A 14,822-nucleotide genomic window follows, 5' to 3' on the forward strand; every position below is an offset into this window, starting at 1 on the left:
CTGGGTGTTCCCGCGTAGTGACACTGGGCCCGCGATTCCTTGGAGCGGGTTGATGACGTCAGCGTTCGACTTCCATGGCGGCGCGGCGACGACGGAGTACCCGCGGCGGCAGGGCGAGAGGTTTGGAGCTCAATATCGCGGGAGGGAATGCGGGAGCGAGGAGTCAGAAAAGGAACGATGCCACCTACTGTGACCGCCTTCCCCTTCCACCTCCCCATAACCTGCACTTGGCTACCAAACCAGTTTGGGTGCTAAATTTTGTAAATTTCGGTTTTCAGAGCTTTGGGGATGACATAATTGTGCATAAAGCCTTGCAGAGCTGTAACAACTAATGTGCCAGTACTGTTGTTAATACCTAATGTCATACAATTTACAAAAAGTAATTGTGAGGCACACCATTATTTTATACACAAGAAAGGATAAGCACTGAAAATGGTGAACTATGATTCACTGCTTATGCCATCCATTCTAAGATGGATCCCAGTTCCAGACAGTAAAATGCGAGTCTAGACCTATTAAGATACGGTATTATGTGTATAATGTTCTTAAGTGCATAGGCCCACCCTATAAATTAGGTACTTATTGTACTTCTCTAGAAGTACAGTATTGTACAATATTCTAATATTGGAGCAAGTGAAGTAGGAAGAGATCAAACACTTCTCCAAGTTTCCACAGATAAAAGCAGCAGAGCTAGGCTCTAAATTAGGCACAGACCCTTAAGCACTTTACTAACCTTTATCCCATACCGCCTCATGTATGAGTTGGGTATTTGGGGGACATTGGGACACAAGTAAACAAAACAGATAAGCAGGCCTCAGTCTATGAGCTTACAAGACTCCTGGGCTCCCATTTATTTTGTTTTATTTCATTTGGCTAGAATAGCACTTTAGGAAGAATTACACAGACTGTTACACAACAGTAGTGTGGTGACAGTTTTTATTGCCTCTTTGTAAACTTAGAAAATTATCTTAAACCGGCAGGGTGCAGTGGCTCAGGCCTGTAATGCCCCACTTTGGGAGGCGGAGGAGGGCAGATCACTTGAGGTCATGAGTTCAAGACCAGCCTGGCCAACATGGTGAAACCCTGTCTCTACTAAAAATACAAAAATTAGCCAGGCATGGCAGCGAACGCCTGTAATCCAAACTACTTGGAAGGCTGAGGCATGAGAATCACTTGAACCCGGGAGGCAAAGGTTGCAGTGAGCCGAAATCGTACCACTGCACTCCAGCCTAGGCGACAGAGTAAGACTCCACCTTGAAAAAAAAAAAAAGAAAGAAAAGAGAAAGAATGATCTTAAACCATTTCTTTAAAAGATTTTTTTCAATCCTTAAAATCTACACATTTTCAGGTGTACTCATTCTTTGCTCATTTCCAAATTTTGTAGCATTAAATGAAAGCAAAAGAGTTAATAATGGCAACACGGCTCCAGACGACTCTTCCCCTGCCAAGAAAACTCGCAGATGCCAGAGACAGGGGTTGAAAAAGATGCCTGTGACTGGGGGAAACGCTAATGAGGACAGGACAGAAGACAAGCAAGATGGTATGCCGGGGAGGTCATGGGCCAGCAAGAGGGTCTCTGGTAGGAGTGGATCTGGGGATGATATCTTGTTACTTCAACTCTTATTTCTTCCTTCTTTCAGGATAGAATTAATTTCTCTATCCTTTGGGCATACCACAGCACTAATCTACTGCCTTGAATCTTCATTTTCATGTATTTGAAATGGATTGAGGCCTAAGGAAAGACCAGGATTGGTTGGGAGGACAATGTTAATTCTGACAAGTTGCTGTTTAACCACAACAGCTGTTTTTGATTCCCATAAAGTAGTACCTATCTGTCTTTCCTCAGAATCTGTGAAGGCCTTGCTGTTAAAGGGCAAAGTTCCTGTGGACCCAGAATGTACAGCCAAGGTGGGGAAGGTAAGACACTCTGGACCGATCTTTAGTCCATGGATGTCTCAGAGAGCATCCTTTGTTATAAGGACTCCTGTCTGGGATGCTGTTCGTATTCGTTTTAGGAATCCTCTCCAAAATATGATGAGTGATTAGTTTTCTCTAATGGCAAGAGATAAGAGTGGTAAGGCTTGGGGTTAATAATCAGGGCGTTTTTTAACATGGTGTGTTAGACCATTCTTGCATTGCTATAAAGAAATACCTGAGACTAGGTACTTTATAAGAAAAGAGGTGCCTGGAGGCTGTACAGGAAGCATAGCAGTATCTGCTCCTCAAGAGGCCTTAGGAAGCTTTTACTTATGACAGAAGGTGAAGCAGGAATAGGCACTTCACATGGCAAAAGCAAGGGCAGGAGAGAGAGAGATTGGAGGAGGTGTCACAGAGAGAGAGAGAGAGAGAGAGAGAGAGAGAGAGTGGGGGAGGTGTCACATGCTTTTAAACTACCAAATGTGTGAATTCACTATCAAGAGGACAGCAGCAAGAGAGTGGTGCTAAACCATTCATGATTGAATCACTTCCCACCAGGCCCCACCCCCAGTACTGAGGATTATAATTCAGTGTGAGATTTGGAAGGAGACAAATATACAAAATATATGACATGCGTACCTTCTGTGATTGCCATCAGCTTTCTACACCCCATTCTCTTTTTAAACCAGAAAATGGTATCATTGTTAAAGGAAAAGTGTTTTCTTGTTCTAATGAGAAACTGTACCCTGGAACAGTATGAGTTGACTGATGAATGGGGAAAAAAGGCTACCTCTGGAGTAAGTTTTCTTTAACTCAGAATCTTTTTTTTTTTTTGAGATGGAGTCTCACTCGGTCACCCAGGCTGGAGTACAGTAGTGTGGTCTCAGCTCACTGCAACCTCCACTTCCTGGTTTCAAGTAATTCTCTTGCCTCAGCCTCCCAAGTAGCTGTGATTACAGGTACCCACCACCACGCCCAGCCTGGGCTAATTTTTATGTTTTTAGTTGAGATGGGGCTTGACCGTGTTGGCCAAGCTCATCTCGAACTCCTGACCTAAAGTGATCTGCCCACCTCAGCCTCCCAAAATGCTGGGATTGCAGGCGTGAGCCACCATGCCCAGTCTAACTCAGTTAGAATCTTTTGTATTGTTAAAAAAAGGAAGCATGTTTTCATTTATAGTAAGGTTACACCCAGGTTACTGGTAGAACATAGGTTTGCAATTCTTTGCTGGAAGATGAATGTTGATGTTGCTGTAGAATGACAACTTGAGCCATAATAAAATTTAGAGCCTCATTTAGGATCTAAGGGCTGAACCTATACTAATGTTGATTTTTTTCTCTCTCTCTTTCTAGGCTCATGTGTATTGTGAAGGAAGTGATGTCTATGATGTCATGCTAAATCAGGTAAGAGGTAGAAGAGGTGGAACCATTATATATATGAGACCGTCTTCTTGATAATTATTGATGATAGAATCCCAGTGCTCAGATCTTTAAAGTTCTTTTTTTTTTTTTTTTTTNGTTTTGCCATGTTGACCAGGCTGGTCTCGAACTTGTGACCTCAAGTGATCTACCCGCGTCAGCCTCCCAAAGTGCTGGGATTACAGGTGTGAACCAGCATGCCTTGCCTAAAGTCCTTTATATACATATATAAATATATATGTATATATAATATATACGTATATAAATATATACGTATATATCATGTATACACGTATATAAATATATCACATATTTATAAATATCACATGATATGAATATATATCATATGATCTATATCATATATGTGATGTAGATATATATGATGTAGATATAATGTGATATGTATAATATATGCTATAGGTACATGATATATATCGTGTATGATATGAATATATTGTGTATCATATATACATATATATCATATATGTGATATAAATATATATTGTATATCATATCATATATGTGACATGAATATGTCTATATCATATATATAATTTGTATAATATATATTTTATATATGTAATATATAATATTTTACACATATACTTATATATAATATATGTATATTTTATATATATATTTTTGAGACAGAGTCTTGCTCTGTTGCCCAGGCTGGAGTGCAGTGGCTCAATCTCAGCTCACTGCAATCTCCGTCTCCTGGGTTTAAGTGATTCTCCTGCCTCAGCCTCCCAAGTAGCTGGGATTACAGGTGCCCACCACCATGCCCAGCTAATTTTTGCATTTTTAATAGAGATGGGGTTTCACCATGTTGGCCAGGCTGGTCTCGAACCCCTGACCTCAGGTGATCCACCTGCCTTGGCCTCCCAAAGTGCTGGAATTACAGGCGTGAGCCACCGTGCCCTGCCTTCTCTGAGAATTTTATAAGTGTATAGCTTATAAAAAACTTTTATAACTGTTAACTCTCTGTTCATATCCTTTTGCACTTTTTTTTTTTTTAAAGACAGGCCTGGCCTTGAACTTGTGGCCTCGTGTGATCCTCCAACCTCAGCCTCCCAAGTAGCTGGGACTACATGCATCTGCCCCCAAGCCCAGCTTTCTTTTTAATCAAACTTTTTCTCTTGTTTATCTTTGTGGTTTTGAGTAGATAATACATTTGCCTCATTAATATATTTCCTGGATATGACCTCATGTTTGAATTTATTGATCCAACATACGTAATTTTAACAACTAATTAGTATTTCTTTGTTACTATTTCTTCTACTTAAAATACCACAAGCAGATAGAAAATACCTTAAGGTTAGCTGGGCACAGTGGCTCACGCCTGTAATTCCCATACTTTGGGAGGCTGAGGTGGGCGGATCACCTGACGTCGGGAGTTTGAGACCAGCCTGACCAACATGGAGAAATCCCATTTCTACTAAAAATACAGAATTAGGCGTGGTGGCACATGCCTGTAATCCCAGCTACTTGGGAGCCCGAGGCACAAGAATCGCTTGAACCCGGGAGGCAGAGGTTGCAGTGAGCCAAGATCGCACCATTGCACTCCAGCCTGGGCAACAAGAGCAAAACTCTGTCTCAGAAAAGGAAAATACCTTAAGGTGACCAGGTGTGGTGGCTCATGCCTATCATCGTAGCACTTTCGGAGGCCAAGGCTGGAGAATCACTTCAGGTCAGGAGTTCAAGATCAGCCTGGGCAGCATGGTGAAATCTTGTCTCTACAAAAAAATACAAAAACACCTGGGCATGGGCCAGCTACTTTGGAGGCTGAGGTGGGAGGATTGCTTGAGCCTGGGAGGTTGATGCTGCAGTGAGCTGTGATTGAGCCATTGCACTTCAGCCTGGGTGACAGAGGGAAACCCTGTCTCAAAAAAACAAAAACAAAAACCATATACATTTTAAAGGAAAAGAAAATATCAAGCCAGGCGTGGTGGCTCATGCCTGTAATCCCAGCACTTTGGGAGGCCGAGGTGGGCAGATCACTTGAGTCAGGAGTTCAAGACCAGCCTAGCCAACATGTTGAAACTCCATCTCTAAAAATACAAAATTAGTCTGGCGCGGTGGCGTGCGCCTGTAATCCCAGCTACTAGGGAGACTGAGGCACAAGAAATTGCTTGAACCTGGGACACGGAGGTAGCAGTGAGCAGAGATTGCACCACTGCACTCCAGCCTGGGCGACAGAGCAAGACTCCATCTCCAAAAAAAAAAAAAAAAATTATCTTAGGCTCCTTTTTGTTCTAACATCTTGACCTTTTTTTTTCGCCAGTGGGCTAAGGTCATACAGTGGCTTTAGAATGTGAGCAAGCAGGAGATAGAAGTAGGAAGAGGCAGCATGCTTAACAAAGAAGAATGCCTCCATATCCAGCGCTCACCCATACAACACCAGCTGCTGTGCCTTATCATGGACTTCTCTCTCTCTGCACTCTGAGTGATTTACTTACAGATACCTCTCTTTAGATACTGGCCATATTCTCTCTCAGTATCTCCAAGTCAGGTCAGGTTAGGTTAGGTATGGGACAGATGAGGCAGTGGTTTTGCACATCCCTTGTCCCCTCCCAGTATTGCACTGCTCTCAGCTCATTGTCAAATTTCTGCAACTGACAAACAAAAGTTGTGAGTAGAACAGTCAAGGAGTAAGTCATTTAACAGTTGAGCATAACAGTTTTAGACCTTTGGAGCATCAAAATTGTTTTCATTTGGGAAATAATTATTGGGAGTGGATTGGGAGCTGGAAAACACAGATAGCTTAGAAAACATCTAAATAGGGAGCTGAGGCAGGAAAAAACAGGAGGAGCCATTCAATGTAGGATATTTGAGGTTAGATAGAGGGTTTAGGAAGCTTCTAGGCTCCCATTTTAATTCCTAAGAATCCAAAGTTTAATGCATAAGCCCTATTTCTTCTTTATATCTTTAATCAACTGGCACCTGTGATGAGGGATGAGTCATTGGTTTATGTGCTTTCCATTTGCAAAACTCTCTGCTTTTGTTTTGTTTTGTTTTCACTCAACATAGACCAATCTCCAATTCAACAACAACAAGTACTATCTGATTCAGCTATTAGAGGATGATGCCCAGAGGAACTTCAGTGTTTGGATGAGATGGGGCCGAGGTAATGATTTTTATTGAGATTTTATGAGTTGGCATTCAGAAAGTCAGAAGTAGCTTAGTGGGTGGCCAAAGGATTCTCTGGGTTTAAATTGGGTCAGTAGAGGCTCTGAAGTCTGGGAGAGGCTTAGGAATCAAGTTGAGCATCTTGAAATTGGGGAATGGCAGGCATCCTCCTTAGAGTTCCCACTGGAAAAACTAAGAGCAGCCCACTGAGGCTGAAAACTCTCCTATAGTTGAACTGCTAGTAGTGCTCATAGACTATCGCCGTTAGCAGGTAACTTGTATCAACATGATTAGTTCCCTAAATCCTTTCACCTTTCCCTTCTCCCTTTCCTGCCTGTTTGTCAGATGTTAAACAGAGAGACCTTGGAGAGCTGGCCTGTTCCTATTAGGAAACTATCTTACGTGTGGCATTTACTTTGCAGTTGGGAAAATGGGACAGCACAGCCTGGTGGCTTGTTCAGGCAATCTCAACAAGGCCAAGGAAATCTTTGAGAAGAAGTGAGTGCTAAAAAGTGACTACAAAAAAAATACCCTCTTCTTAGATGTATCTACTCTAAGAATTTTGATTTAGACAGAGTTTCGCTCTTGTTGGCCCAGGCTGGAGTGCAATGGCATGACTTCAGCTCACTGCATCCTCCGCCTCCTGGGTTTAAGCAATTCTCCTGCCTCAGCCTCCCGAGTAGCTGGAATTACAGGTGCCCACCACCACACCCAGCTAATTTTTGTATTTTTTAATAGAGATGGGGTTTTGCAATGTAGGCGAGGCTGGTCTCGAACCCCTGACCTCAGGTGATCCACCTGCCTTAGCCTCCCAAAGTACTGGGAATATAGGTGTGAGCCACCGTGCCCTGCCTTCTCTAAGAATTTTATAAGTGTGTGGCTTATGAAAAACTTTTCATTTTATAGGTGTGATTTGGCCTAAATGTTAATGTCTTTTCACCCTGACATTCTGTGGTTGAAACACCAAACCGCATCCTTAGTGATTAAATCAAAAGAGAACCTTGAAAGTCACTAAAAACAGAATAATATATTTAACACATGGCTGACAAATTTGGGAAATTTGGGATAAGTGGAGACTGTCATGGGGTAGAGAATATTCAGCTAGGGGCCGAGCATGGTGGCTCATGCCTAAAATCCCAGCACTTTGGGAGGCTGAGGCAGGAGCATTGCTTAAAGCTAGGAGTTTGAGACCAGCCTGGGCAATAAAGTGAGACCCCTGACTCTCCCAGAAAGAAAGAGAGAAAGAGAGAGAGAAAGAAAGAAAGAATTCAGTTAAAGTTTTTAAAACTTTAACTCTGATATAGATGAATAACTTTCTGGAGAATTTAGGAACATGTTTCTTTCAGGGAAAGGGATTAGATGGATATCTTTTGAATAAAATCTCAATGGCTTTGGTGGTGTTTGGGAAGGACAAGCATTGTTTTTCCCCATTTTTTAAATTCCATTTGTTTCCAGAGCTTTTTTATACATTTAGTGTCCTCATTTAGAATTAGACTAATTTTGATTTATGGAAAGTTGACATGTAAAGGAGCTCAGTGGTGGAAAATAAATTCTTTGGAGATTTTCTAAGGAAACAGTTGTAAGTCCTTCTTCATAGTAGACCTTTATTTGTAAGGTTTTCTTACACCTTGGACTCTACAGATTCCTTGACAAAACGAAAAACAATTGGGAAGATCGAGAAAAGTTTGAGAAGGTGCCTGGAAAATATGATATGCTACAGATGGACTATGCCACCAATACTCAGGTAACTCTCACTATACTTTTCGGAGGAAACTCATCTTCTTTTTTTATTTTATTTTATTTTTTAGAGGCAAAATTGTGCTCTGTTGCCCAGGCTGGAGTGCAGTGGCACAATCATGGCTCACTGCAGCCTCAAGATCCCTAGGCTCAAGTGATCCTCCTACCTCAGCCTCCTCAGTATCAGGGATTACAGGCACGTGCCACTCTGCCTGGCTGATTTTTTTTTTTTTTTTTTTTTGTAAAGATAAGGTTTCACTATGTTGCCTAGGCTGGTCTCAAATTCCTGTGCTCAAGCAGTCCTCCTGTCTTGGCCTCCCGAAGTCCTGAGATTACAGACATGAGGCACCACACCTACTCCTGTTTCTTCTTACTCAGGATACAGCAGAATAGCTTAGATCATTCCTAGACTGGGACAGGCCAGGATATCTTGAGTCCTTTCTACTTCTCACCTCAGGGGTGTTCTCACTGATCTTTGTAATCCCGAAGGGACAGTAAGAATGAGGATGGAATGTGCCTTTCTACTCTCGGCTGTTATTTACTAAGGTTCTTTTTTTTTTTGAGATGGAGTTTCATTCTTGTTGCCCAGGCTCAGTCTCGGCACACTGCAACCTCCAGCTCCCAGGTTCAAGCGATTCTCCTGCCTCTGCCTCTCAAGTAGCTGGGATTACAGGTGCCTACCACCATGCCTGGCTAATGTTTTTTGTATTTTTAGTAGAGACGGGGTTTCACCATGTTGGCCAGTCTGGTCTTGAACTCGTGACCTTGGGTGATCCACCCGCCTCAGCTTCCCAAAGTGCTGGGATTACAGGCGTGAGCCACCACGCCGGGCCTACTAAGGTTCTTATAAAATCTTAGGCCCATTTAAATTTCTCTTCACTTCTGGATATATACCACCATAAAAAAATAAATTTAGATAAACTGAGGTATACCAGGATGCTGAAAGTGTCCTGAAACAGTCACATATCCAAAAAAAAAGAGAAGTTTTAGTCTTTTTTAAGATGGGAAGATCTGAACCATAATAGCTATCTTTATACACTGACATAATGAGGAAAGCCTTTTTTTCCTAGACTTATTCTGAGTTGTAAAATGTGGGAGGCAGAACTAGTATGGTTAACCCTCTATATCCATGGATTCAATGAACTAAGGATCAAAAATATCTGAAAAAAGAAATTGCTTCTGTACTGAACCTGTACAGCCTTTTTTTCCTTGCTTGTCATTATTCCCTAGACAATGCAATAAAAACTTCACAAAGCATTTACATTGTATAATATTGAGTGTTATAAGGAATCTAGAGATGATTTCTTAGATTTTCTTTTGTTTGTTTGTCTTTTGCTATAGGATGAAGAGGAAACAAAGAAAGAGGAATCTCTTAAATCTGCCTTGAAGCCAGAGTCACAGCTAGATCTTCGGGTACAGGAGTTAATAAAGTTAATCTGTAATGTTCAGGCCATGGAAGAAATGATGATGGAAATGAAGTATAATACCAAGAAAGCCCCACTTGGTAGGACTTCACATTTTCTTCTGCATTCTCTCCTCATAATTCCTAGTTTCTTTAATGGATATTTTATTATCATTATGATTTAAAGCTTGCTGATAGTACTGAATGAAGAAAATGGGATTTGGGGTGACAGGTTGTATGGAGGGAGGAGGAACTATTTTGAAAGTTGAGGCTGGGTGTGGTGGGTCATGCCTATAATCCCAACACTTATAGGGAGGCCAAGGCAGGTGAATTGCTTGAGCCCAGGAGTTTGAAACCAGCCTGGGCAACATGGCGAGACCCCATCTCTACTAAAAATAGAAAAATTAGCCAGGCATGGTGGTGTGTGCCTGTGATCCAGCTACTTGGGAAGCTGAGGTGGGAGGATCACCCGAGCCCGGGAAGTTGAGCTGCATTAAGCTGTGTTCATGTCACAGCACTCAGCCTGGGCAACAGGAGTGAGACCCCATCCCAAAAAAAGAAAAAAAAAAGTTGAAAGGTGAAAGTCTTTTTTAGGCAAGGACGTAAGTACAGTTCACTAGCTGGGATCCTCGTTTGGAGTCTGATCTCTGGCTGGGCCTGCAGGGAAGCTGACAGTGGCACAAATCAAGGCAGGTTACCAGTCTCTTAAGAAGATTGAGGATTGTATTCGGGCTGGCCAGCATGGACGAGCTCTCATGGAAGCATGCAATGAATTCTACACCAGGATTCCGCATGACTTTGGGTAAGGCCTGTGCTGTTACTTCACTTTGTTCTTCTACCTGTACATATCCCCTGTATCTATCAGCAGCAGCTATAATCTTCTGAATCTTTTATTCCTAAGAAAATGATCATCTTGAATACATACAGAAACAAAATGATACATAGGTAGCCTATTGAATCAGCTTACAAATAGGGGATGCAATCTCCTGGCTTGACCACAGCCATATTCTCTGACAGAGTGGAAGTTACCAACCCAAGAGAGAATGGGTCTAGCTATCCAACCACCAAGTAAAACACCTTCAGGCACATCACGCCCTTTTCCTATTTGAGGTGACTGAAACCACACAAACACCATTTCTGTGAACTCAAGTGATATTAGATAGACAAAATAACATTTTACAGTTGCTGATTCTGTTTTCTGGTTTTCATCCTATTTCTATTTCTTTTATTGCTTTATAGAGCCCTGTGACCTAGAAATAACCCTGAGTGGTCAACAGGCCCACTGAGATGGAACTCTATCCACACTGTTCCTTGTTGATATTGATGGAACTCTATCCACACTGTTCCTTGTTGATATTGATGGAATTTTAAAATGATTTGATAAAAAAGAATTCTAACTCTAGTCTCAAAAGTCAAAATCCACGTAGTTCATCTTATACCGAGTATATATTTAATATTATTTTATATATTTGGAAGTTAAGATCTCTTTACAGAGCTCTTTCTCTCTCAAATGGAAAACCTGTTTCTCATACCTGTTTTCTAAAGGACCTATCTGTCATTTTCTATTTTTAGTCAAGTGCCTTTTAGCCACATGTCAGAAAGCTTATTATGGGTTATATCTCTGTTCTTAGACTCTGTACTCCTCCACTAATCCGGACACAGAAGGAACTGACAGAAAAAATACAATTACTAGAGGTGAGATATGTATGAATTGAGAAGTATTATATCCCTTATACCAGTTTCCTCCCACATTAATTCTATATCTCATCTTCTCAGGCTTTGGGAGACATTGAAATTGCTATTAAGCTGGTGAAAACAGAGCTACAAAGCCCAGAACACCCATTGGACCAACACTATAGAAACCTACATTGTGCCTTGCGCCCTCTTGACCATGAAAGTTATGAGTTCAAAGTAAGAAGAATGATCATTTATTTTCATACTCTTGCACCCTTAAGACCACCTCCCCCATCCCACTGATCTCTAACTACTTGTGGTCAAGAGCAAATTGTCAATTAGGGCAGACTTTTTATGTACTAGGGATTTGGGAAGGCCAGGCTTTTCCTAGCTGCCTTGTAAGACTGTTTGGGAGCAGAAAGGTCTGCCAAGTTATATCAGAATCCCCAAATTCTTCAGTTCAGCTCAGTCTCTTGTAGAGTCCACATCGGCCTTTTTGTCTTATTTTTCACAGGTGATTTCCCAGTACCTACAATCTACCCATGCTCCCACACACAGCGACTATACCATGACCTTGCTGGATTTGTTTGAAGTAGAGAAGGAGGGTGAGAAAGAAGCCTTCAGAGAGGACCTTCATAACAGGTCTGAGTCTAGCTTTGGGTTTGGAAAGACACTCCTTGCCCAAAAGTGCAGCTATAGAACTTGTAAGAGGGAGTCAGAGGAAGGTGTCAGCTTTTTTATGCTTATGACATATCTGTGCAGAACAACAGAGTACAATAATACTGGCTTTTCCTTAGGATGCTTCTATGGCATGGTTCCAGGCTGAGTAACTGGGTGGGAATCTTGAGCCATGGGCTTCGAATTGCCCCACCTGAAGCTCCCATCACAGGTTACATGGTGAGTGAAACTGAATTCTGGGAGGAGCACAGGGGAAAAGGATACAGTAATGTTGCCAGTGCTTTTTTTCCTAGATTAGGATTAGGTGGTTCGCCTCCCCAAGAGTTCAGCCAGCTCACTGATAACCTTGTCATCTCTTACTGTGTCCCTCTTTCTTTAAATTCCTAAACATACCTCGCCTTTCCCTCAGAAGGCAGAAATTCACAGGTGCTTCTACCCTCTCTAGAACAGAATTGTGAGGGGAAATGGAGAAGGGTCTATATTGTGTTTAAGGGAATGGAAAAACAGGGTCAGTGGTATGCACCTTCTCTCTAACACAGTGGGTTAGAAGCTGACCTTGGTATTCATTTATATATTTCAGTTTGGGAAAGGAATCTACTTCGCTGACATGTCTTCCAAGAGTGCCAATTACTGCTTTGCCTCTCACCTAAAGAATACAGGACTGCTGCTCTTATCAGAGGTGAGGCAGGAGTATGTCTGTGATCTCTAGTTTATTAATTCCAGTTGTTTTCCAATGAGAAAAGTTTGACCCCAGAACCAAGAGGTTTACCTGGGATAACTTGAGAGAGGACCAAGTACAATTTCTAGTACATTGGATTCCTCTGCTGGAGTAGGGAAAAAAAGTACTGATGGGATTTTCTGTTTGGCTTTGGAGCCATCTAATTCTTAGTAGGATATGGGCATTCAAAGGTTTTTTGCTTTGCAGGTAGCTCTAGGTCAGTGTAATGAACTACTAGAGGCCAATCCTAAGGCCGAAGGATTGCTTCAAGGTAAACACAGCACCAAGGGGCTGGGCAAGATGGCTCCCAGTTCTGCCCACTTCGTCACCCTGTAAGTACTCAGAACCAGGAGGGCTAGAAGACTCCTTTTGGCTGGATAAGACTGTTCTCTATTCCAGCTTCTGAACCAGAGACTGATGTTGACACACTTTTTTTCCATTTGGCAGGAATGGGAGTACAGTGCCATTAGGACCAGCAAGTGACACAGGAATTCTGAATCCAGATGGTTATACCCTCAACTACAATGAATATATTGTCTATAACCCCAACCAGGTCCGTATGCGGTACCTTTTAAAGGTTCAGTTTAATTTCCTGCAGCTGTGGTGAATGTTGATATTAAATAAACCAGAGATCTGATCTTTAAGCAAGAAAATAAGCAGTGTTATACTTGTGAATTTTGAGATATTTTATGTAAATAAAAGCTGTACAAGTCTGCCACTGGCTTCTTTGGGCTTTATTTCTCCAAGAACATATTTCTTCTGACATTAGTAAATCTCCATTTTCAGGACAGAAAGTACTCATTGCTCTGAGGGTTATTCAGTATCCTTTTCTTTTTTTTTCTTTTTTTTTTTTTTTGAGACGGAGTCGTCGCTCTGTCGGCCCGGCAGGCCCTGGGAAGTGCAAGTGCCGGATCTCAGCTCACTGCAAGCTGCCTCCCGGTTTACGCATTTCTCCTGCCTCAGCCTCCCGAGTAAGGCTGGGGACTACAGGCGCCCGCCACCTCGACCCGCTAGTGTTTTTTTTTTGTATTTTTTAGGTAGAGCACGGGGTTTCACCATGTTAGCCAGGATGTTCTCGATCTTTCTGACCTCGTGATCCGCCCGGTCTCGGCCTCCCAAGAAGCGCTGGGATTACAGCTACCACGCGGCCTTTTCTTAATGGCATCTGTGCATCAAGGACACTAATGGGGCGCTAATGCTTAATTAATTTTTAAGCATTAAAATTGAACCTGTTTAATTCAGTTTTTCTGCAAACTGGAATTTGGTGAGTGTTATCGCAGGAAGGGTAGAGGCAACAAAGGCTAAGCTGTTTTTTTCTTTCCCATCCATATGTATTCCCTTGCCTTTTTCCAATTTATCCACTGCAGCCCAGTCTCCCACTACTCAACACTAGGACTCATCACATGTCCAAAAATTTGGGAAGCCCTTGGAGGACTGTCACTAAGCCTGAATACATCTTGAGGAGGAAAGGAAAAAAGTAGAATGAGTTTTTACATACCCTGCCCCATCTAAGAAGAACTAAAGACCAGATCAGATCCTGATATGGTTAGGCTTTGTGTCCCCACCCAAATCTCATCTTGAATTGTAATCCCCAGAATCCCCACATTTCAGGGGAGAGACCAGGTGGATGTAACTGAATCATGGGGGCGGTGTCCCCCATGCTATTCTTGTGATAGTTCTCACAAGATCTGATGGTTTTAAAAGGGGCTTTTCCTGCTTCGCTCGTCACTTCTCCTTCCTGCCACCCTGTGAAGAAGGGCTTCCCCTTCACCTTCCTCTATAACTGTAAGTTTCCTGAGTCCTCCTCAGCCATCGTGAACTGTGAGTCAAACCTCTTTCCTTTATAAATTACCCAGTCTCGGGCAGTTCCTTATAGCAATGTGAAAACAGACTAAAACCAAATTGAAGAACATTCTACAACATTCTTCATCACTCTTGTTGCCCAGGCTGGAGTGCAGTGGTGCGATACTCGGGAGACGGGGGCAGGAGGATCACTGAGCCCTAGAGGCCTAGGTTGCAGTGAGCTGTGATTGCACCACCACACTCCAGCTTGGGCAACAGACCCTGTCTCGAGAGTAAATAAATAAATAAATTTATTTATTTTTTAAAAGTGTCAAGATTTTGAAAAGACTGAAAAGCTGTCACAGTT

At 42.2% G+C, this 14,822-nt stretch overlaps 1 protein-coding gene across 1 annotated transcript; it reads left to right on the forward strand.

Moving 5' to 3' along the window:
- PARP2 (poly(ADP-ribose) polymerase 2) lies at positions 1-13,387 on the forward strand. Its single transcript, XM_017868505.1, has 16 exons — positions 1-120; positions 1,385-1,540; positions 1,847-1,917; positions 3,270-3,320; positions 6,366-6,462; positions 6,887-6,962; positions 8,106-8,208; positions 9,543-9,705; positions 10,267-10,405; positions 11,235-11,298; positions 11,380-11,514; positions 11,792-11,919; positions 12,075-12,174; positions 12,536-12,634; positions 12,881-13,005; positions 13,121-13,387. The coding sequence occupies exons 1-16, from the start codon at positions 75-77 to the stop codon at positions 13,278-13,280; spliced, it is 1,713 nt and encodes a 570-aa protein (XP_017723994.1). The 5' UTR covers positions 1-74; the 3' UTR covers positions 13,281-13,387.
- Positions 13,388-14,822: the final 1,435 nt, after the last annotated feature.

This window comes from Rhinopithecus bieti, unplaced genomic scaffold (assembly GCF_001698545.2).
Source record: "Rhinopithecus bieti isolate Rb0 unplaced genomic scaffold, ASM169854v2 scaffold_3902, whole genome shotgun sequence".
Classification (NCBI taxonomy): Eukaryota; Metazoa; Chordata; class Mammalia; order Primates; family Cercopithecidae; genus Rhinopithecus; species Rhinopithecus bieti.

Bases quoted from the DNA above. Each gene is read 5' to 3' on its own strand.
- PARP2 (XM_017868505.1), top strand. From the start codon at position 75: ATGGCGGCGCGGCGACGACGGAGTACCCGCGGCGGCAGGGCGAGAG. The intron at 6,463-6,886 runs GTAATGATTTTT...TTTACTTTGCAG, and splicing joins TTGGATGAGATGGGGCCGAG to TTGGGAAAATGGGACAGCAC. The intron at 6,963-8,105 runs GTGAGTGCTAAA...TGGACTCTACAG, and splicing joins AAGGAAATCTTTGAGAAGAA to ATTCCTTGACAAAACGAAAA.